Raw genomic sequence first — 25,792 nt, 5'->3', positions numbered from 1 at the left:
TGGAGACACAGAGGTAAGGGAGCTGAGGTCAGGCAGTTGGCATTACTGGGAGGAGAAAAAGCCACAAATGTACCCGCCAGCCTATCTCAGCTCACCCCTCACCCATTATGGCTGAGCCTGGTTGGGCCACCTCAGACTCCTCCAGCAGTGCAGCACTGCTGGCAGCATCTGGCTGCAGGGGACAGCACTGGGATTTCATGGGATCAGAACCCCATAGTCTATCACATTCCCCCACAGGGATGGTACCTTGAGACCTAGTAACCTGGTCACAAAGGAGGTACCCACCTCCCCAGGGAATCAGCTTTTTTCCACCTCTGTAAGGTAGCAGAGATCCAGAGAAGACAGCAGTGCAAGAGAAACTTAAAAATTTGTACTTCACCGCCACCTACTGGCAAACAAAAGAAAGATTATCAACCTAATTAGAGAAGTGCTACTCAAAACACACACACACACACACACACACACACACACACACACACACACACACACACACATCACATTTTATTCCCATGCTTAGGCAGAGAAAGAATTCATCAAATACTAGGAATAACCAAGGTAACAAGGCAGCTTAGAAAGAAAATGAAAATCTCTAGAAAATAAAAAGAGGATATGTAATTCAAAGGCAGAGAATTCAAAACTGAATTTCTAAAAAAACAAGGTACAAGAAAACATAGGAAGTTTAATGAACTCAGAAATAAAATTAATGAACCAAAGGAGTACTTTACCTAAGAGATTAAAACTTTAAGAGAGAACCAACTAAATCCTGGAGATAACTCAATAAAAGAGATGAAAATGAACTAGTAAGCTTAGGAAATAGAGCTAACCAGATGGAAGAAATAGTGATATTGAAGATAGAAATCTAGAAATGATGCTGATGGAAGAAGAGACTTCAGAGTAAAAAAAAATTAACTCTTGAGATCTGACTTCATCAGAAGGATATATATCATTTACATATGAAGGAGAAAGAAAGACTTCCAGACATACAGAAGCTGAGTGAATTTACCACCAGACCTGCATTTTAGGAAATAATAAAGGATCTATATATAAAAGGCTAAGTGTCTGTCCGTCTGACCAGTAGCTATGACGTGCACTGGCCACCAGGAGGCAGATGCTCAATGCAGGAGCTGCCATGATGTGCACTGGCCATTTAAAAATAAACTTCACCACAGACCTGACGCCAATAAACCAGCACTCGGCTTCCCCCTAGTGGGACACGGGCCCTGTTGCCACACCAGAGCAACACCGCACCACATCACAGCCACTGCTGCCAAGACCCCATGGTGCAAAATGCAGCCCCAAGCCCAGCCCAGCCTGGAAACAGTCACTGTGGGTGCCGGGTAATGACGTCACATAGCAACGCCAGGCTTCCTCCCCCTAGTGACTAGCCGCCTTGGAGTTTTTTCAGCCCAGGAACCCAACTTGCTTAATAGCTAGGTGCAAACATTTACAGTTTAACAAATGTTTGTGAAGCATTTTCACATGCCTCATCTCATTTGATCCTCACAGAAGTTCTGGAGTAGGTAGATAGGAGACTTGGTAGAATCCTATTTTCTTTTCATTAGCCAGAAAATAAAGATTTAGAACATTTAGAAACTTGACCCGACTTCAAATAAGTAAGAAATGGTTGAACTTGAAAATGACTTCAGGTTTTCTCACTGTGCAGAATATAATCAAACAATGCTGCAGTTAAAGATTTTACACTTTGTTCTCCCTGCATGATCTAAAATAATCTGTTTTGTGTTGATATTTACTGCTGTGTTGCTGACAATTACCTGAAAGAGAAGTTGGGGTGCTTCACTGGGCTGGAAAAAGTTTAGCTAAATCAGAAAGCAGGTCTAGTTAAGCAAGTTTATTCTCTCTATATAAAAGGCTAAGTTGACTCGCACATACACAATACATATAAGTTCTTGCTGGTGCCAATTGCACGCATGTGTTTTGATCTGTCATTGTTGATCATGAATTTGGTTGACACTTATAGAGAAAGGGTGAATAGCGATATTAAAATATTTCTTCTAATTAATTTCCTTTCAGTGTGCATGAATCTGTGCACTGGGACACTAGTGTTATTTGATCTGAAACAAAATATCAAAAGGTACAAAACTGTGAGTTAGATAACTAGCAGCCAGAAGCAGGAAATTGCAACTTTTATTCAGAATAGGGTATTACACTCTTAAGTATAATATAAAGGTTAAAGGAGGTAAAAATATTTTTTTCTAAGAGAAGAAAATTAGCTACTGCAGTTGGGAAATAAACTTAAGGCATAAATAGAGCTAATTTGTGACAATAAAAACAAAAGAGGAGAGAGCAAAGGTCTGAATTTATAAGGGAAATGGAGATTAAATGCATTCAAAAGAAAAAGACTGCCGTATTTATGGAACATTATTTTTTTTACATAAACCTAGTGGTAAACACACACAGACCAAAACTGAAGACATTTAACTTCAAAAAGAGGAAACAGAGGAAAAATTATGGAATACCACCAAACACAACTAACAGACAGAAACACAAAGGAAAACAACCAATGAGGCCATAGAACTACCAGAAAACAAAAGATAAAATGGCTATGTATCTTTATACAGCAACTAGAGGCCCAGTGCACGAAATTCATGCATGGGAGGGGGGGTGGTGGGAGGGAAGTTGTCCCTCAGCCCAGCCTGCACCCTCTCCAATTTGGGACCCCTCGAGGGTTGTCCGACTGCCCGTTTAGGCCCGATCCCACAATTCAGGACTGCTGGATCCCAACCGCTTACCTGCCTGATTGCCCCTAACCGCTTCTGCCTGCTAGCCTGATCACCCCCTAACCACTCCCCTGCCAGCCTGATCTACGCCTAACTGCTCCCTGCCTGCCCGATTGCCCCCAACTGCCCTCCCCTGCCAGCCTGGTCACCTCTAACTGCCCTCCCCTGCTGGCCTGGTCACCCTTAACTGCCCTCCCCTGCCAGCCTGGTCGCCCCCAACTGCCCTCCTCTGCTGGCCATCTTGTGGTGGCCATCTTATGTCCACATGGGATGAGGGTGGCCATCTTTGACCACATGGGGGTAGCCATCTTGTGTGTTGGAGTGATGGTCAATTTGCATATTATGCTTTTATTATATAGGATAATTACCATAAATGTAAGTGGACCGAATTCACCAATAAAAAATGGCACCAAGTAGCACATTGAATTTAAACACACACACACACACACACACACACACGTGCTGCCTTTAGGAGACATCCCGGCTGCAATGACAAATATAAACCCAAAGTGAAAGGGGGAATAATGATTCTCTAAGCAAATGGCATCCAGAGAAAAGTGGGTGTAGCCAGACTTAAATCTGACAAAATAGATTTCAAGATTTAAAAGAAAACGGTAACAAGACAGGTGGACATTTTATTATGATAAAGGGTCCAATACATCAAGAAGACATAACACTAATATATATGCACCAATCAGGGAGCACCAAAATATATGAAGCAACTATTAACAGAACTAATGGGAGAAGCTGACAAAAAAACATCAACAACCCACAATTATAGTAGGGCATCTAAATACCCCATTGACAACTATAGATCGATCATCCAAACAGAAAATCAATAAGGAAATACTGGCCTTAAATAATACATTAGATCAACTGGACATAATCAACATTTAAAGGGCCTTTCATCCTAGGACACCAGATTATACATTCTTCTCTAGTGCACATGGAATGTTCCCAAGAATGGACCATATTTTGTGACACAAAACAAGCCTCAACAAACATAACATTTAAATCAACAATCATATTCCCCTCACCACAATCCTTGGAAATTGGGAATCAATGCAAAAGGAAAGCAGGAAACACCACAAATATAAGGAGATTAAACAATATGCTACTAAAGAATGATTGGTTCAAGAAAAGATTTCAAAAGATATATAAGAGACGACAACACAACATATCAAAAACTTTTGGGATACAGCAAAAGCTGATAGAGGATTAATATCCAAATATGTAAAAAAAACTCATGCACCTCAACAACCAATAAAACAATCCAATTAAAAAATGACTAGAGGGTCTGAAGAGACACTGCTCCCAAGATGACATACAAATGACCAACAGATATATGAAAAGGTGCTCAACTTCACTCTGAGAAAATTGTAAAGCAAAACTACATTAAATGCTTCTTCACACCTGTTAGAATAGCTATTATCAACAACACAGGTAATAACAACTGTTGGAGAGGTTGTAGAGAAAAAGGAACCCTTATCCACTGGTGGTGGGAGTGTAAACTGGTACAGTGACTACAGAAAGCAGTACAGAGCTTCCTCAAAAAAGGATCTAGTTACCATATGGCCCAGCAATCTCTTTTCTGGATATCTGCACCAAAATTTAAAAAACATTTATTCGCAAAGATATATACACCCCTATGTTCATTACAGCATTATTCACAGTGGCCAAGACATGGAAACAACCAAAGTGTCCTTTGATAGATGATTGGATAAAGAAGATGTGATACATATGTACAATAGCATACTACTCAGCAATAAGAAAAGATGAAATACTGACATTTTTGACCACATGGATGGATCTTGAGAATATCATAGTAAGCAAAATAAGAAAAAAATCAAGAACCAAATGATTTCATTCATATGTAAGATATAAAACTGAAAGCAGCAAATGAGCCATCAAGAAAAAAAGTGCTCATAGACACAGATAACAGTATGGAGGTCCCCAGAAGGAAAGGGTAGGGGCGAGGTAGGAAAGGAGATTAAATATATAATGATGGAAGATTTGACTTTGGGTGGTGAACACAATGCAATATGTAGATATGTATTATAGAATTGTACACTTGAAACCTATATAATTTTATTAACCAACTAGAGGCCCAGTGCATGATTGAATCATGCACGTCTAGGGTCCCCTACATGCTTTCGCTTTTCCCGGTGGAGCTGGGTGCCTGTCTGCTGGTGCACCAAGCCTTTCAGAAGCCTCCGGCTAGCTTCTGAAAGGCCTGGTGCCAGAGCAGACAGTCACCCAGCTCCCCCACTTTTGATGGTCCGCAGCGGCTGAGGGGGGCTACCCTGCTGTTGAGAGGCGCAGCTGGCCGGCAGGGACGTACGGCCCTGCCCCGTCTCCTCTGGTACATCTGCCACCGGCTGTTTCTGGTTGAGCTTCTGGATCATTAAACCACAGAGAGCTTCCAGAGGTGACGTCACAGCAGCACCCCCAGGACCACCTCGGCGTGCGGCGACGGCGTGGCCCCCTGGCGGGTGGGAGCGGGTCAGTTAAGGCCACGCTTCCTCTGACCAGGGGGCTCCGCGGCCTTCCAGCTGGTGTGAGGACAGCGGCATGTTCCGCAGGCCCGTTCCTGTGCCAGCAGCCAGCAGCCACCGGAGTCCGGGATGTTCCGGGCCCCGTACCTGAGCAGTCGGTGTGTGAATTAACGCACCCGGTTCTCACCCGCCTGTCCCGGGGACGTTGGGTTTCTGTTCCGGCTCCTGTGGGCACTGCCTGGAGCATCTGTGTTCCGGCTACCGTGGGCGCTGCCTGGAGCATCCGTGTTCTGGCTCCCGTGGGCGCTACCTGGAGCGGCCTTGTGCATGCTTTCGTGACGCACGTTTGCAGTTCTGTTCCGAGGGTTGACTTCCTGGCTCTTGGGGCGACTAACTTCGTGGACCGGCCGACGCTGGCTCAGCGGGTCTGTTAAGGCCATGCTTCCTCTGACCAGGGGGCTCCACGGCCTCCCAGCTGGTGTGAGGACAGGGGCATGTTCTGCAGGCCCGTCCCTGTGCCAGCAGCCAGCACCCTGCCATTGAGAGGCACCGCTGGGTGTCCGCAGCAGGCCCCCTCAGCGGCCATGGATCTGGCTGTTGAGAGGCACAGGGGGCGGGAGTCCCGCCCCCTGCGCCTCTCAACAGCAGGGTAGCCCCCCTCAGTGGCAGCAGATCCGTGCCTCTCAATGGCCAGATAGGCCACCCCGAGTCCCGCCCCCAGCCTCCTGCCACCCAATCGTGGGCGTAGCGGAGTGATGGTAATTTACATGGTACTCTATTATTAGATAGGACTAGAGGCCCAGTGCACAAATTTTGTGCACAGGAGTGGGGGTCCCTCAGCCCGGTCTGCACACTCTTGCAATCAGGGACCCTTGTGGGATCAGGCCTAAAGTGGCAGTCGAATATCCCTTTCGTAATCCGGGACCTGCCTGCCTGCCTTATATGTATTATAGAATTGTACACTTGAAAGGAACCCTTGCCTGCCTGCCTGATTGCCCCTAACCACTCTGCCTGCCTGCCTGATTGCTCCTAACCACTCTGCCTGCCTGCCTGATTGCCCCTAACTGCTCACCTTCCTGCCTGATTGCCCCTAACCACTCTGCCTGCTTGATTGCCCCTAACCCCTCTGCCTGCCTGCCTGATTGCCTCTAACTGCTTGCCTGCCTGCCTGACCACCCCTAAACACCTTTGCCTCGACCCTGCTGCCATGGCTTTGTCCGGAAGGTTGTTCAGAAGGACGTCCGGAAGGTCGTTCGGCTGTCTGGTCTAATTAGCATATTATGCTTTTTTTAAAATTCTAGGTGTTACCTTAATAAATTCAATGAAATTAAAAAAATTTAAAAAATATATTTTATTAATTTTTTACAGAGAAGAAGGGAGAGAGAGAGTTAGAAACATCGATGAGAGAGAAACATCGATCAGCTGCCTCCTGCACACCCCCTACTGGGGATGTGCCTGCAACCAAGGTACATGCCCTTGACCGGAATCGAACCTGGGACCTTTCAGTTCGCAGGCTGATGCTCTATCCATTGAGCAAAACTGGTTTCGGTGAAATTTAAAATTTTTGATTAATTTTGTCACCTGAAATCAGATGACTAATATCCAGCAGAATTTAAAAATATATATATTATTGATTTTTTTACAGAGAGGAAGGGAGAGAGATAGAGAGTTAGAAACATTGATGAGAGAGAAACATCGATCAGCTGCCTCCTGCACACCCCCTACTGGGGATGTGCCTGCAACCAAGGTACATGCCCTTGACCGGAATCGAACCTGGGACCCTTCAGTCCGCAGGCCAGTGCTCTATCCACTGAGCCAAACCAGTTAGGGCAGCAGAATTTTTTTTTTTTTAAATCCTCGCCTGTGGATATGTTTTGTATTGATTTGAGAGAGAGAGAGAGAGAGAGAGAGAGAGAGAGAGAGAGAGAGAGAGAGAGAAAGAGAGAGAAAGAGAGAGAAAGAGAGAAGCATCAATGTGAATGAGAAGTATCGATTGGTTGCCTCCCCTATCTACCCCAACCCGGAGCCAACCAACAATCTGGGTATGTGCCTTGACTGGGAATCGAACCTACAACCTTTTTGGTATATGGAACAATCTTCCAACTGAGCCACCCGGCCAAGGCAGAAGTTCTTTTTTTAACTTGCTTTTTTTTTTTTTATTGTGGTAAATATATATATAAATATAATGTAAGAATTACCATTTAAGCAAATTTTGGGTGTACAGTTTGTGGCATTAAGTGCATTAACATTGTTGTAACATCATTACTACCTTCCATCTTCAGAACTCATCTTTTCCAACTGAAAATTCTATCCCCATTAAACACTAACTCCCTATTTCCTCTCACCCCAGCCCTGGCCACCACCATTCTTTCTGTCTTTATGAATTTACTACCCTAGGAACTTCACATAAGAGGAATCATACAATATCTGTCCTTTTGTGAGTGCCTTATTTCTCTTAGCATGATGTTGCATCAGAATTTCCTTCCTTTTAAGACGGTATAAAATTATTTTGTATGTATATACTATGTTTTGTTTACCTATTCATCTGTCAAGATACTTGGGTTGCTTTCACTTTTGGATGTTGTGAGTAATGCTGCTATGAACACGGGTCTACAACCAACAAAAGTTTGAAACCTTTTTTTATTTTTTTCACTGATCTGAGCTTGTGACTTCGGTCAGCTATAAAATGGCTTGGAATCTTGCATATAAAATAAAGAAAAGCATTTTTTTATAGATGATAAAGCAAATTATTTATTTCAGTTATTAAAATTTTGTTAGGAAATTAACAGGAAAAGAGTAAACAAATTTTTAAACATGAAAAATTTAACTTAGCCACTGAACAATTGTCCATAGAATAAAGACCTATCTTAGCATATCAGAGAACAACTGATTCAAAATTTGAAAAATTGCAAATACTTTTCTTTTACTGGGTGTTGCAGTATAAGAGACCCTGTCCAATTAATATTTTGATAAACTTTATCTCAACGAGTTTACAAATTTATTAAGAAGCGTGTTCAGCAATTTTTCATGGAGTATGTAAAGATTGCATCAGAATTTTCATGAATTTATTGTAGTTTGCAAATTCTTACTAATTGAAGATATAAAGGAGTTAATGTAAATTATTTCTTATCTTTTCAGCAATTTATATTTTTGTGATTTTATGCAACCATATTTTTACTTTGTTTTGACAACTGAAAGATGTATAAGGGTTTTTTGACAGAAATGTACTATATACACAATTTTAAATATAACAGATTTTACTGATATGCAAAAATTTTGCCATTAAAATAAATGATTTCTCAAAAAAAAAGTATGTTCAGTTTATAGCCACAAAATATGAATTCATAACATACATAATTTTGAATCTTGCCATGGTGGAGTTGTTGCACTCTAAGACTTTCTAGATGGAATGATGAAATTACTTATATAATATTTAAAGACTTGTATTTATATTTCCAATGGCTTTTGAACTATGCCATTGAGATTATAGGGGTTTTTCAAGAACCAAAGTTCTTGATAGTGTTCTACACTCACAAGGTCAATTTCCTCATTGCTAAGTCACTCCCATGCCCAGCAAAAGTAGACTCTTCCCCATCACTCTACCAAAATTGCTCTATTGCAACAATTTTCAAATGGTGTGCTGTAAGAATTTTTAAAACATGCAATACCTGACTACTTAGTCAGGGCACTAGCCTCTTTTCCTTTAGATTGTCAAATAAAAAATGACAACAGCCAACACAACATCTGGTGTGAATGAATCACAATTATATCTATTTTCTTGGTCAGATCAACAAAAATTCTGGTGTGCCTCAGAATTTTAGTAATTAGTTTATGTGTGCCCTGAGATGAAAAAAGTTGAAAATCTCTGCTCTATTGTTTTCCATATCACTAACCCCAAGACTTATTGTTCAGCCTGTATTTTACTTGCCTTCAGATCATCATTTTACAGGGTTGACTCTCCCTCTCTTGAAACATGACTTTATCTCCACAGCATGTTCAGCACCACATACACAAGGGATTCACTGAGAGATGCATCTCCATTTTCTTCTGTGTTACTTTGAGACCCTAAGTACTGTAGCCACAGGGAGATGGATCTTTGCAGCACAGACACATTCCTGAGGGGGACTCTCTTCCTCAAAGCCAGATAAACAGTGATGAAAGTGAGGGAAGAGGGGTGTGTGTGTGTGTGTGTGTGTGTGTGTGTGTGTGTGTGTGTGGTGTGTGTTTGGGGTGGGAGGGGGGGTGGTGGTATGGGTCCGTCTGGCTCCAAAGCTGCCTTCCTGGAGACAGAATAAGCACAGGCTTTCAGTTCTGCCATTTGCTCTGCACCCCAAGGGAGCCGAGTGACTTCAAGAGTAGAACATCAGAGGAACAATTTTTTTAATGAGGAATGATGAAAAATCATTCTCCTGGGGCTTGAGAAACCATAAATACTTCCTAGCATCCTCACCCATAGTTCAATGAGGCCTGTCCAGGGGAAGACCACACCTGTGCCTCTCACAGACATGACTTTGTGACAAGTTCTATCTCCCTACCATTCCCTGGGTGAGTCTGTCTTCAGCATCCAACAGTCAGAGAAAGAGTTTGTATAAATATTTCTTTAAGCAATGCCAGTGGAGTGAGTCCCCTGGCCTAGTGAATACGGCATATGAATAGACATATTAAAAAAAATGGTGAGGGGTCCCTGGCCAGGTAGCTCAATTACTTAGAGCAGTGGTCGGCAAACTCATTAGTCAACAGAGCCAAATATCAACAGTACAACGACTGAAATTTCTTTAGAGAGCCAAATTTTTTAAACTTAAACTTCTTCTAATGCCACTTCTTCAAAATAGACTCGCCCAGGCCCTGGTATTTTGTGGAAGAGCCACACTCAAGGGGCCAAAGAGCCACATGTGGCCCGCGAGCCGCAGTTTGCCGACCACTGACTTAGAGCATCATCCTGATACACCAGGGTTGCAAGCTTGATCTTTGGTCAGGGCACATACAAGAAGCAACCAGTGAATGCGTGAATAAGTGGAACAACAAATCGATGTGTCTCTCTCAAATAAATAAATTAGATAAAAAGTGGTGAGGGAAAGAGAGATCATGGTTGATGATGTCCCATGGAAATTTTATTTTAATCTTTGGAATTTATTTTCCTGGTTATGTATGTCTTTTTAGATTCTGTTGTCTCTGTTAACTCCAGCTCCGATGGAAACTCATTCAGGAACCAGTAACTTGCTCAAGTGTCAGTAGGAATTGGCACTTTCTCCAGTATAAAAAGTTTCCACCCACCTGCTCAGAGCTTTCTGTCTTCTTGTAATACAGTAATTCTCCAAGTGTGGTGCCTGAAGCACTGGCATCAGCACATCCTGGGGAGCTTGCTGTAAATGCAGAATCTCAGGCCCACCCAAGACCTGCTGACAGAAATTCCAGGGATAAGACCCAACAATCTGTTTTAACGTATCCTCCAGGTGATTCTGATGCCTTCTATAATTGGAGAACCTCTGCTCCAGCAAAGTGTCTGCTTCTCCTCTCCAGCCCCATCATCATTTGGTTTTTACGAGGTTATATACACTATTTAAAAAAATAATAATAATGTATTGATTTTTAGAAAGGGAGAAGGAGAGAGAGAAACATCATTATGAGAGCTGTAACATCAATCTGCTGCCTCCTGCATGCTCCTCATCAGGGATGGAGCCCCCAACCTGGGCATGTGCCCTAGACTGGGAATCGAACCAGCAACCTCTTGGTGCATGGGATGATGCCCAACCAACTGGGCCACATTGGCCAGGGCTTATATACACTCTTCGATTAAAAAATATGTACTGAATGGTGACTATGTGTCAGGTATTATCTATGTTGTCATTGCAATTGTGAATGGACCTATTTTCCCTCTTTCCTAAAGATTCTTTGCAGAAACAAAGAAAGCTGATGATACTGATTAGTTCTAATTGTGTTTAAATTGACTTTAGTGTTCCCAAGTAGGTAATCATATCAGCAGCTGATTGTGACCAATTTTGTTTTTGGTTTTCAACTATTATATCTGATCTACTTTTCTTGTCTTATGGTATTTCTTTTGAATTATTAGGTACTATATTAAATAATTCTAACAATAGGCATAATTTCTTCTTTCTGCTTCTTATGAGTTTGTTTTGTGTTTTAGGGTTTAATGATGGATCTTGGATTAATACTTAAAATTTTACTGTTCTCTTCCCATCAATGACTATTAAATTTTATTACATACATTTATGTTGAAACTATCATTATTTCTGCATCAGTCTGTTCATGCAAATACTTTGTTATCTGACTTTCTAATATTAAATATTTTATAGGTTTCAAATGAACATTACTTCATAAGGGAATATGTTATCTTTATTAAGCAGATAGCTTCATCTTACTCCTTTTTCAGTTTGCTGTGTCTATAGTCAATGTGAGATTAACTTGTAGATTTCTTGTTTATATTATATATTGCTCTTGGTTTCAACCTTCATTCAACTTTTCCTGCTCTTTGAGAACAAACCACTGGAATACCAGGATCAGTAAATTTTATAACATGTGAGCTGAAATATATAGCTTATGTTTCAGTCATGAGAGGGACAGATTTTTAAAAAATATATTTTTATTGATTTCAGAGAGGAAGGGAGAGAGAGAGGAGAGAGAGAGAGAGAGAGAGAGAGAGAGAGAGAGAGAGAGAGAGAGAGAGATCAATGATGAGAGAGAATCATTGATTCACTGCCTCCTGCACAACTCACCATGGGCATTTGCCCAGACTGGGAATCGAACTGTGACCTCCTGGTTCATAGGTCGATGCTCAACCACTGAGCCATGCCATCTGGGGCAGGGACAGATAGTAATAAAATAATTTCATAAGTAAATGCAAAAACACAACAATGACTTAGACAATGAAGAAGACTCTAGGAGGCTATAAAAGCTTGAACTAGGGGGACTGCACTTGCTGGGCAGGGAGGGTTCAGGAAGGCTTCTTTGAGGAAGTGATATTCCATATAAGAGATAAGGATAAGAATTATCACAGGAAGACAAAGGCCTGGAGTAGCACCCCAGCTGGGAGGGCAGCACTTACATAAGCATGGCTGGGGATGTTTAGGATTCCTAAGAAGGCAAAAGTGTTAGAACTGCAAGAGTGAAAAGCTAGTGTTGTGCTTAAGACTGGGAAGGTGGAAGGAACCCGCATGTACTAGCAAACCTGGAAAGGGTGTTAAAAGAAAGAAAAGTCATAGACACTGAGGCAAAAATCTTCAGATGAAAGTTCATATTTGTGTTTGCTTCTGCCTGGGGCCTGGGTATGTGCCATCCAGGACCACTTGAGACTGAATTCCTCTGGCTGAGGTTCTAGGTGAGTGTGAGTGTGGGCTCTAAACCTGTGAGTGGCCACCTCAGCTACAGTGATTTTTGAAGGCTGACTCTTTCTGACATTTCATGGATGGATGTTCTTTCTTTTTTTCTACCCAGTACTATTGGGCATTGTGTGAAAGTGTTTTTAACTTTTAATTTTTACATTATTTCAGGTTTGAAGAAAAGTTGAAAGAATAGTTCCTACGTATATCCTTTGCTGGATTCCCCAAATGTTAACATTTTTACCACCTTAACTTTTATCTTTACCCCATGTTCTCTGTCTTCCTTTTGTGTGCATGTGTGTTTTCCAAACCATTTGAGAATAAGTTGCACCTCTAAATCATCGGTATTCCCTAAAAACAAGGAAATTTTCCTCACACAACCTCAGTACAATGATCAAAATCAGGAAATTAACATTGATATAATACTGTTATTAAAGTTACAGACATCAGTCCTATTTGGACAATTATTCTAATAATGTCATCTATAGCAAAAGAAAATCCAAGATCACACGTTATATTTGCTTGACATCTCTTTAGGCACTGTTAATCCAGAACAGTTCCTAGACTTTCTTTGAATTTGAATGCCCCTCAATTTGGCTTTGTCTGATGCTCTTTAATCTGTAGATTGAAGTCCTGTATCTTTGGTCAAAGTCCCACAGTAGTCGCATTGAGTCCTTTCTAGTGCCTCAGACCAGGAGGTACATGATGTTGATTTGTCACATTTTGAAGCTTCATGACCTTCTGAAGGGGTTGTTATAAAATGGATACTTAAGATAGGTGGTCAGGAATTCTATTTTGTAGAATTCCCTTTTGGTTTCATTGTTATAAAATGGATACTTAAGATGAGTGGGTGGGATAAGAGACTCCGTTTTTTAGGATTCCATTTATAAGTGAATAGAGACCCGACTCTTATATAAGATGACAGTCTTTATAAATAACTTGTGTGAAAGGCATCGTCAACATTTCTGGTATGTGGAGGGTACCAGTTTGTGCTAATTCATGTTGTTCCGGTCTCTTCCTTCATAGATATATCAACCACATGAAAGCAGGAAACAAAACAGGAATTTTAGTGTTCACCCTCCTTGGACTCTCTGAGGATCCAGAACTGCAGCCCCTCATCTTTGGACTGTTCCTCTTCATGTATGTGGTTACTGTGCTTGGGAACTTGCTCATCATCCTAATCATCAGCTTTGACTCCAACCTCCACACCCCGATGTACTTCTTTCTTTCCAACCTGTCCTTGGTTGACATCTGTTTCAGCACCACCATAGTCCCCAATATGCTGGTGAACATCCAGACAGAGAACAAAGCCATTTCCTACATGAACTGCCTCACTCAGGTATATTTTTCCATGTTTTTTCCTATCCTGGACACCCTACTCCTGACCATGATGGCCTACGACCGGTATGTGGCCATCTGTCAGCCCCTGCATTACATGATCATCATGAACCCTCGTCTCTGTGGCTCGCTAGTTTTTATTACTTGGTTCATTGGCGTCATGACATCCCTCCTCCATATCTCTCTGATGATGCATCTGAATTTCTGTAGAGATCTTGAAATTCCACATTTCTTCTGTGAGGTGACACAGATCCTCAAGTTGGCCTGCTCTGATACCTTCCTAAATAGCATAATGTTATATTTTATGACTGGTGTGCTGGGTGTGTTCCCTCTATTGGGGATCCTATTCTCCTACTCAAGAATCACTTCATCCATAAGGAAGATATCCTCATTGCAGGGAAGGCAAAAAGCATTTGCCACCTGTGGGTCTCATCTCTCAGTCGTTTCTTTATTTTATGCAACAGGCATTGGGGTCTACTTCACTTCTTCGATGATTCACTCTTCCCAGAAAGTCTCCGTGGCCTCAGTGATGTATACCGTGGTCACCCCTATGCTGAACCCCTTCATCTACAGCTTGAGAAACAAGGATGTGAAGGGCGCCCTGGGAAGGCTTCTTAGCAGAGCAGTCTCTTGTCTGTGATAAATCCATTGGTCCTAGGACTGAGACGTTTTGTGAGTATCAGTGGCAAAAACTTTTATTCTGAAGTTCGTACTCTTGAATATCTCAAACGATCTTATTCTTTTATCCCAATTCTTAAGGATCTATGAATTTGCTCTCTCATAGTTTTTTACACACATTTAAACAACTAATCTCGGAGTGATTTCTTTAATGACTTTTTTGTCCTATTGGTTGTCCAAAAATTATGTCCTTGGTCTTATTCCTTACCTTCACACTGGTGAGTTCTAAACTTAGATTTAAGGCATTTACTATATCTTTGTTATCTCAAATGTTGGCCTTAGAGAGCTTAAAGTGATTGTTCACTTTAATTTATTTCTATGTGTTTGATTGTGAATTGTGTTATTTGTGTGTATCACCAACAGTGTTGTTGTTGTTTTTACTGGATAAAGTATAATTAAAATACATATCAAAATATAGTTGATGTATTAGTGCTTATTATATGATAAGCATGTGCTAATTTTTCTCTGTTATGTAATCTTCTGAATAGGAAAAATTACTGTCCCCATTTTAGAGGTGATAAAAATGAGACTCTGAGAAAGCTAAAAACAAAAGAAAACTTTCCCAAAGTTACAGAGGGACGAGGGACCAAGTGGCAAAAGAAGGATTCAAACCCAGAACTCTAACTCTGAGCCCATAGTCTAATCTAACAGTCTTCACAGTTTTTCACATGGATTTTGATGTTGTGCACATCTGTATGGTAGATTTTACTGCTGATTGGCAATATTTCTAATTATTCTCTCCTATTGGATACCCAACAGAATTGCACTTCCTTTTTCCTTGAAGGTAAAAGTGGCAATATATTTTTATCTGTCCAGTAAAATATGAGTGGAATTGATGTGTCCCTTCTAGGCTGGTATATTTAAGGGCTGGTAAATTATTCTTTATATTCACTTTGCCTTTGATATGGCTATTATGGAATAAGGGTATCATAAGTTTAAAATAGTCTAGAAAGCTGGCAAGTACATGTAGGACTTGCCTGGATAGTTACTCAAGTCCATATATAAATGATTTTTTAAATGTAGAATACCAGGAATTCCATTAGTGCCACAATTCATAATCTTTCAGTGTGATATATCTGTGATATGATATGAGATGAGTATTTTCAGCACAGCCAATTGCTACTTTATTTACCCAGAATATTGCTATGTTTTCTTAGGGGTCTACTCCTACCTCAACATGTCAACATCTTGGTCCCTCTCCCATGTCCAACATTAATAGTTCAAAAGTCTCAAGACTTTACCTATCATCCAGTGATGGTGATGTATTCAGTGACAAAGACACATGAGATTACCACCAAGTTACTTTGTTTAAAGGAAAAATTAATATTCAAGAAAAACTTGTTGTACAGCTTAGTGCTAATATATGTAGTATATCTATATGTCTGTCTGTCTATCTGTCTATCTATCTATCTATCTATCTATCTATCTATCTATCTATCTACCTACCTACCTACCTACCTACCTATCTATCTAATCATGTAAAATTTCCCAGGGCTGAGAGATGGGAGAAAGGGGCTGACAACTCTGTCAAAACATTGAGAGTTCATGAAGGGAGTTTGCATATAAGGCTTGCCTTGTGCGGCAGCTAGGCAACATGGATATCGTCCATGCTATGTGGTAGATGCTGAGTTACATAGGATGGGGCAAGATGGATGGAGTATTGAGGCATGACCTGCGCCAGATAAGGAGAAAAAACCTTAACCTTACATGCTTGCCTGGGGAAGGGCAACAGCCTATTCCAGGAAATGGCACTCCTGGGGTATATACTGAGTGGCCAGATTATTATGATCTCTGAACGCATAATAATCTGACCACTCAGTGATGTAATAGAAGGCTAATATGCAAATTGTCCCCTCGACCAGGAGTTCGACCAGCAGGCAGGCCAGCCAACTGCCCATGTCCCCTCCCCCTGGCCAGCCTGGCCGGACCCCACCCATGCACAAATTCATGCACTGGGCCTCTTATCTCCTTGATAGTAGCTGTTCTAGCAGGTGCAAGTCAATATGTCACACACTCACACACTGAGTGGCCAGATTATTATGCGTTCAGAGATCATAATAATCTGGCCACTCAATGTAGGGGAAGGGTCAGACAGTCTCTGAGAAGATTTATGGGGAGCAATTTCCGTTCTGTCCGGAATCTAGCTGGATCTAGATTAAGGTCCAGATACAGTTATGTTATTGAATAGCCCTCCTATCTATCTATCTATCTATCTATCTATCTATCTATCTATCTATCATTTATCTATCCTAGATTTCAGCCTAAGGCACCAACATGTCCCTGAGCTCTTCCCTCTCCATGTCTTAGTAAATGAGGAAGTTTTTGTGGAGAAGATGAAGCAGGGTGTGTCTGAGTATGGACAAGCCAGTGGGCACAATGAAATATTTTCAGGGACCAAAGATGGTTCAATGATTAAAAAAAAAAAAAAAAATCACACAAAAATATATGAGTGAGAGAAGTGGAAATGATAAAAGAGTAGAAAGTCAACACTGGAGAAAACAAGATGGCGGCATAGGTAAGCACCTAAACTGCTGCCTTGCACAATTTCAAAACTACAACGAAAAGACAGAACGGACATCATCCAGAACCACAGGAAAGCTGGCTGAGTGGAAATTTTACAACTAGAAGGAAAGAGAAAAACTCATGGAGAATCAGAGGAGCTGCAAAGGGTGGAGGTACAGAGACACACGCACAGAGAGGAAGGGCGGCTGAGTGCCTGGCTGGCTTTCTCTGGCGGGAGGGAGAAGGAAGCTCCCGACTGCACTTAACCCCAGTTCCGACTGCACTGAACCCCAGTTCCGGGCGAGCCCCTGGGGACCCAGGCTCTTATGGGGGCAATCTGTACTGTCAGGCAGAAACTCAGGGGAGCCGCGAAAGGCAGAGGTCTGGAGGTGCGCAGAGAGGACTGACTGCTAAGTGTGCCGCTGGCTTTCACTAGCTGGAGGGAACCAGAAGCTCCCAACTGCGCTGAACTCCAGTTCTGGGTGAGAATCTGGGAATCCAGATTCATTGGGGGAGAAACTGGACTGTCTGGCAGAGGGCGAAACTCGAGGGCGGCTTTCTCTCAGAGGTGCTTGCAGGGATTACCAAGGGACACTGAGACCCAGGGGCCTCACAGGGCAGGGCTGACGAGAAGCCAAGACTGTCTGCTCAGCCCTGAGACTCCGCCCCATCCAAGCTGAGCACAGAGGCTTTTGCAATTTTGCAAGTCTTGTTTCATAAGGCTGTCTCCATCTCAGCACAGAAGTTCTCCCGGTGTAGACACAGCTGATCCTCACAGCCAACTGGCCTGGAGGTCAATTCCTCCCAGGGATACCAACAACAATCAAGACTTAACTACAACAAGGCTAAGCACACAGTCCACAAAGGGGTGCACCAAGAGTGTCCACCTCAGGTGACTGGGGAGGCTGAGCCACTGGATACTATAGGACACCTAGCACACAAAGCTACCCTACCAACTCAGGGAAGCAGTGCAATGCAGAGACAAAGAAACAGATCACAAACGAAATAAATGGAGGAAGCAAATGACTGGATATAGAGTTCAAAACCACGGTTATAAGGTTTTTCAAGAATTTCCTAGAAAAGACCAATAAATTTTGCAAGACCCTCGAGGATATGAAAAAGGACCAACTAGAAATTAAACATACACTGACTGAAATAAAAAAAATACAGAGACCCAACAGCAGACTAGAGGAATGCAAGAATCAAGTCAAACATTTGAAATACAAAGAAGCAAAAACACTCAACTGGAAAAGCAGAAAGTAAAAAGAATCCAAAAATTTGAAGATAGTGTAAGAAACCTCTGGGACAACTTCAAGTGTACCAACATTAGAATTATGGGGGTGCCAGAAGAAGAGAGAGAGCAAGATACTGAAGACCTATTTGAAGAAATAATGACTGAAAACTTCGCCCACCTGGTGAAAGAAATAGATTTACAAGTCCAGGAAGCACACAGAACCCCAAACAAAATAATCCAAAGAGGACCACACCAAGACACATAATTAAAATGCCAAGAGCAAAAGACAAAGAGAAAATATAAAGGCAGCAAGAGAAAAACAGTTAGTTACCTACAAGGGAGCACCCATACGATTCTCAGTTGATTTCTCAACAGAAACTATGCAGGCCAGACAGGAGTGGCAAGAAATATTCAAAGTGATGAATAGCAAGAACCTACAACCAAGATTACTCTACCCAGCAAAGCTATTATTCAGAATTGAAGGTCAGATAAAGAGCTTCACAGATAAGAAAAAGTTATAGGAGTGCATCACCACCAAACCAGTATTATATGAAATGCTGGAAGGTATTCTTTCAGAAGAGGAAGAAGAAAAAAGTAAAGATAAAAATTATGAACAACAAATACATATCTATCAACAAGTGAATCTAAAAATCAAGTGAATTAAAAATCTGATGAACAGAACAAACTGGTGAATATAATAGAATCAGGAACATAGAAAGGGAGTGCACTGATAATTCTCGGGGAAAGAGGTGTGGGGGGTGCGGGAAGAGACGACAAAAATTGCACACCTATGGATGAGGACAGTGGCGGGGAGGTAAGGGCAGAGGGTGGGGTGGGAACCGGGTGGAGGGGAGCTATGGGGGGAAAAAAGAGAAACAATTGTAATAATCTGAACAATATAGATTTATTAAATTTAAAAAATAAAAAATAAAAGAGTAGAAAGTCTTATGTGGACATGTGTGTTTAATATTTAATACTAGAGGCCCAGTGCACGAATTCGTGCACCAATGGGGTCCCTTGGCCTGGCCTGAAGGATTGGGTCAAAACTGGCTCTCCGACATCCCCCGAGGATTCCCAGATTGCGAGAGGGCGCAGGCCATGCCAAGGGACCCCACTGGTGCACAATCGGGGCTGGGGAGAGACACAGGTGATTGGCCAGCCAGGGAGGGACCACAGGAGGGTTCCAGGGTGTGTCTGGCCCGTCTCACTCAGTCCCAATTGGCCAGACCCCAGCAGCAAGCTAACCTACCATTCAGAGTGTCTGCCCCCTGGTGGTCAGTGCACATCATAGTGAGCAGTTGAGCAGCCTTAGCATATTGCGCTTTGATTGAACTGCTGATCGGTGGACCGGACACTTAGCATATTAGGCTTTTATTATATAGGATCATAACTGCCATAATAACTATATTGACTTTGTAACTATGTATAGTCAATAAATCATACTTAATCTAAATATTTATTGTTTTTAAAATTAATTGATTTATATTTTTATTTTAATGTTTACTGACTCATTCTTTTATTAGATTTATTTTCTTAATTTTTCTAAATATTTAAAACAACACTTTTAAGTGCTTGATGGTAAAAAATGTAATATATAATGATGTTAGAAAACTTGGAAAATGCAAATAATGAGAGATATGGTAGGAAACCAAAAGGATAACCACAATTTGCATTTTGAGGAATTTCCCATCTATGTGCACTATATGTTTACAAACAATACATTCTTTCTGATTATTCTTTCTAGGCTGCAACTGGGTTAATAAGTGTTCTCCCATCACAGATGAGTTTGATAAATTTGATTATTGTTATATTAAAATACTTGTACTTTCAAAGATGAAAAGGAGAACTTTAATTTTGTTTCTATTCACTGTTATTTTTAGTTAAATTGCACAATGTTTAATACTAGTTGAACTATGGAATTATTCACTTTAAAAAAGGCATGAGCCAGGGTACCGGGGATTAAACCCCCATTTTTAAAAATCTTACTGGGTATATGATCTTAGGCAAGTCATCTGACTTCCCTGGTCCTCAGAAATCTCTGGGAGGAGAGTTTGGATCACTCCACCAGGTAAGCCATTCAGAGATATTACTCAAGGGTGAGGGGAATTGAGAAAGGATAGAGGAGAGAGACACTGAGTATCAGTTGTGGCTTTGAGACCACATATAGTAGCAGAAGCTATAGTTCTTCCCACTGATCCTCCTCTTCTTAGTGCATCTCATTCACCCTCTCCCCTAAAACAGACACATTGAAACCTTGGAAGAGCTTCTCCCAAAACTTATACAAAAAGTTGATTCAAATAAAGGCAAAAAACAAAAAACAAAAAAACACACCACACACCAAAATAAGCAAATGAGCCCATATTCAACCCAAAAGGTTCTGCACAGCAAAGGAAACCATCAACAAAATAATGAAAGCTTCCTACCAAATGGGAGAAAATATTTGCAAATCATATATCTGATAAGGGGTTAATACATAATATACATAAAGGATACATACAACTCAATAGCAAAATAATAAAAAATCCAGTTAAAAAACAGGCAGAGAATCTGAATAGATATTTTCCCAAACAAGATATAGTTGGCCAACAAATACTTAAAAAGGTGTTCAACATCACTAATCTTCAAAGAAATATAAATTAAGGGGAGGGGTGAGGGTGACTGGATAAAGAAGGTAAAGGAATTAGCTAAAGAACATATATGCATACCCCATGAATATGGACAATAGTGTGGTGAATGCCAAGAGAGGGGGAGGGAGGAGTGGGTGAAAGTTGGCAAAGGGGGGAAAACCGGGACACCTGCAATAATGTCAATATTAAAAATTTTTAATAAAAAAAAATGACAATGACATATCAACTTGCACCTGCTAGAACAGCTACTATCAAGGAGACAAGAAATAATTAGTGTTTGTGAGGATGTGGAGAAAAGGGAACCCTTGTGTCCTGTTGATGTGAATATAAATTGGTACAGCCACTATGGAAAACAAGTTATAGGTTCCTCAAAAATAAAAAAATACAACTGCCATATGACCCAGCCATTTCACTTCTGCCTGCTGGCCTGGTTACCCCCAACTGCCCCCCTCTGCCAGCCTGGTCGCCCCTCACTGTCCCCCTCTGCTGGCCTGGTTGTCCCTCACTGCCCGCCCCCCCACCCCCCCGCCCTGCCCGCCGGCTCGGCCACCCCATGCAGCCTACTTTTCAGTCATTTGGTCGTCCCTCACTGCCCACCCTGCTGGCCTGGTCACCCCACGCAGCCTGCTGTTCAGTTGTTGGGTCGTCCCTCACTAACCTCCCTGCCGGCCTGGTCGTCCCATGCAGCCTGCAGTTTGGTCATTACTGTGAGGGCGTCCTGACCAATTTGCATATTACCCTTTTATTAGTATAGATTGAATGTTAACTATAATTAGAAAATAAAAAAAAAATTGTAAAGAACTATAAAAATCTTGTAAGGATAAAATAAAATAAAAAGTTGGTTCAAATGTCCCTAGGGATGGACTATAGATGGAATGCTGTGCCATTGCCCAGATCCTAGCTTCAGGATTAAGGGCTTATTGTTCCAGGCACAGGGAGGGCAGCCATTTGACAGCACTCAGTCTGCTTTGCAAAGACCCATCAGTTAAAGGAAGCTGCCTCACCCAGGAGACCCCACTCAGATCTCTTGCTGTGGGCAGCATAATGGGCCAGACATTTGCATTCACCACTATATTTGCACTGTGGTTGCTCCTGAGCTGCACCCAGTCACTTAGTGAGAACAGCAGAATGCCAGTGCATGCCCATTGCCATGGTCACGATGACACTGATGACCAGGATCAGTTACCCCTGCCAGAATGGTGACTCCTCTTCTTGGCATGAAGGAACTGAAGTGCCAGGCAGCATTAGAGCTTGAAATTCAATGGGACTTTTGCCATGTGTCCGGAAGTGTATCTTTTTAGGAGTCAAGACCTCTTGACCTGCAGAGGCCAGAGTTGTGGAGATCTGAAGCACAAACTCCCAAGTGACTCAATGAAAGTGTGAAAATATTTTACAAATCAGAGATACAGCACACTGTCAGTGATTTAGAATGTATACTGCATCCTGTGGACTATGTAGTCAGAACTTCCTGTGTATTCAAAGGTCTGCACTAAATTTGGTCATTCTCTTTAAAACTATATCTGTCCCTATACGTTCCATTAAAATTTTTCTTAAACCTTTTCATGTTCCACACTGTCTTTATACTCTCTCCTCCCCTTTCCCACAATCATTATAGGTGGATTATATTTGTCACCTACACTGAGTGGCCAGATTATTATGCGTTCAGAGATCATAATAATCTGGCCACTCAGTATATATATTAGAGGCCCGGTGCATGAATTCATGCATGGGTGGGGTGCGGCCAGCCTGGCCAGGGGGAGGAGACTTGGGCGGTTGGCTGGCCTGCCTGCTGGTCGAACTCCTGGTTGAGGAGACAATTTGCATATTAGCCTTTTATTATATAGGATATACATTGGGTGGCCAGATTATTATGCATTCAGAGATCATAATAATCTGGTCACTCTGTGTATTTCCCCAATACTCATTCTTCAACCCCCTCCACCTGTATTGTTTCTGCCTCTAGCCCTCTATTTAGAGGTAATAAGTGGAGCCCTCATTAATGCCAACAGAGGGTCCCTGTCACCATCAAATGCAAAGAATATTTTTCAGCCCTTGTTTGGTTGGTCCTTTCAACAGAACCAAACTATTTTACAACTCTGCTTTTTTTTTTTTTTTAAAGTGATCCATGAGACCTCCAAAGGTTCTTTAATGGAAGAACAGAAAGTTGGTTTCTAGCTTTGGTTCCTGAGCAATTAAACATTCCTTAAGGATACCTTGTCACTTTTAAGTCAGAAGAAATAATTGTTTCTCTTTGGAGGAAATCAATTCATCTCCCACCTCTGATGCTTGTAGAGACACAAAATCAGGTATCTTTGCTCCCCAGGGGATCTGAATTGTTTGGAGAGTAAAAGACAATAGCACAACTGATTTAATGAGGAGCTCTGAGAATTCAACGCTTGAGATGTTGGAAACTTTAAATGTGTTCCTTTTGCCACTTTCCTTAATTCTCTGGTCCCAGCCAGATAAAAGCTCAAGTGGGCTTCCCAGGGACAGACCTTGTAGAACAGACAGCTTCAGGGATATCTTGCAGAGAAGGTCATCGTATTCCATCCAGTAAGGGCTGTTGGAATGAAAGGGAAATGAGACAACGTGGGTACTGGGCTTTACCTCTGGAATAATTAGACTGAGACAATCCTGTAGTATATAGTTTACAACAATCAAGTCTCAGTACTTGAAGGTACTTCAGTTCCCCCTGAAACCTGTCTTTTCAAGCCTTTGTTCTGTCCTTCTCTCTCTTTTTGGAATCTAGAGGTCTCTATAAAAATATTTCTTTTCCATAGAATCTCCACCTCTTTTCTACTCTTTTCCATAATTGTAAGCTTCTCTTGTTCCCCGCCCCCCCCCCAATCATTTATTCATTAACTACTCACTGAATATCTACTCTGCATAAGGTATTGTCTATTTTGTTCCTAATGTGATTGGGTATCTTTATTGCATTTCCTAACCTTTTTGCAGCATATCTGACTCACATAATCGTTCTATATTGATGTTATTGTTGTTTCACCTCAGTGTCCACAATAGTATCTACAAATAATATAATTATTTCTGATGTTCAGTACTCAGGCGAATTTTCTTTCCTCATCTTACTTGTCTCTTTAAATGCTCAGCAGAATATCAAGTGATTGAATATCAATGAGTTGACTTCATTGGTCTCTTCATAAATTTAACTCAAATGTTTTAGTGAGTAATGGAGAATATTCTGTTGTCTGCAGTTTTAAAACAACTAGTCTTTACTGAGTTAAGAAATTGCCATTGGTTTCCTTATTTAGCAAGAGCTTGAAGATTTCTTTTTTGTGTGTTATAGTTGGCACTTTGGTCTCAAATTTTATTATATGCCTAACATTTGTATACGTTGAGCATCTGCTATATGCCAAGCACCAAATAAACCCCTGGAAGGACTGACAATGATGAGCAAAAACAATCACAATTTCTAACCCACAAATGATCATAAAATTACCAACATGAGAGGCACTTTAAAGAATAGTACTGGTTGCTCAAACTGCGGGCCTCACATACTCTGTCCATCCTGACCCCAATTATCTGTTCACTAGCTCACTGGTCTCTCAAATCACTTCTGTTACCAAGCTTACCAGGACAAGTGCAACTGGTTATTCTGTTCTCTTAGCCCCCAATGCTTGCCCTTTTTTAATTTCTCCTAATTCACAATTACCCATCTTTCCGCTCACAGCGCAAGTATTTTTATTTCAGAGAAGCCTTTCCTTTTTATTATTTTTTAAAATTTATTTATCTTCACTGTTGAGGATATTACAGATGTCCCTCATTGCCCTGCTCCACAGAAAAGCCTTTTCTAACAACCTCCCCAAATCAAATGGGTCGTCAGTGATATTTTTCCTCTCCTTAATTAATTAGCATTCTCTAAACATTAATAATAGTGAAACTTTTTTATCATTCAGAATGTAAACTTTTATTTACTTTCATTTTAAAATTAAATTTATTGGGACAACATTGATTAATAACATTTATAAGATTTAGGTGTACAGATTTATATTATGTCACCTGTATATCTTATTCCATCACTATATGTTTGACCCTTTTTATCCTCCCCACAACCCACTTACCCTCTGGTAACCACCATACTATTGTCTACTTCTACAAGCTTGTTTTGTCTGTTTATTTGTTGATTTCTGTTTTCTATTTGACATACAAATGAAATTATATGGTTCTTGTCCTTTTCCTTTTAACTAATTTCACTTAGCATGATACTCTCAAGATCCATCCATGTTGTCACAAATGGCAGTATTTCATCTTTTGAATGGCTGAGTAGTGTAATTTTTTCTTTTTAGTGTGTATGTACCACATTCTCTTTATCCAATCATCTGTTGAATAACACCTAGGTTGTTTCCAAGTCTTGGTTATTTATGAATAATGCTGCATTGAGCATCAAGTACATGCATGTATATTTACAAATAAGTGTTTTCAAAAATTTTAGGTAAATATACAGAAGAGGAATTTCTGGGTGATAAGGTAACGATTCTTCCTTTTTTTTAGTGAACCTTCATATTATTTTCCATAGAGGCTACATCAATTTTCATACCCTCAAAGGTTCCCTTTTCTCCTCTACATCCTCTTAAAAACTTATTTCTTGTCTTACTGCTAATAGCCATTCTCACAAGTATGAGTTGGTATCTCATTGTGGTTTTGATTTGCATTTCCCTTATAACCAGTGAAGTTGAACATTTTTTCATATGTCTGTTGACTATCTGTATGTCTTCTTGGGAAAGTGTCTGTTCAGGTTCTTTACCTACTTTTTAATTGAACTGTTTGTTTTCTTGATTTTGAATTGTATGGGTTCTTTATATATATTGGATACTAGAGCCCCGGT

General features: G+C 41.0%; 1 protein-coding gene across 1 annotated transcript in view; it reads left to right on the top strand.

Annotated features, from left to right (window-relative positions):
• The window catches only part of LOC307098917 (olfactory receptor 7D2), a 49,213-nt gene extending 34,640 nt beyond the window's left edge, over nt 1-14,573 (top strand). The window contains exon 2 of the mRNA XM_079770054.1: nt 13,597-14,573. Coding sequence (XP_079626180.1) covers nt 13,610-14,548 — 939 coding nt within the window. The 5' untranslated portion in view covers nt 13,597-13,609 and the 3' untranslated portion in view covers nt 14,549-14,573. The remainder of the gene's footprint in view (nt 1-13,596) is intronic.
• The last annotated feature ends 11,219 nt before the right edge of the window (nt 14,574-25,792 follow it).

This window comes from Cnephaeus nilssonii (genome assembly GCF_951640355.1).
Source record: "Cnephaeus nilssonii genome assembly, chromosome: 5".
NCBI classification, from domain to species: domain Eukaryota; kingdom Metazoa; phylum Chordata; class Mammalia; order Chiroptera; family Vespertilionidae; genus Cnephaeus; species Cnephaeus nilssonii.
This window is presented reverse-complemented; position numbering and strand designations above follow the sequence as displayed.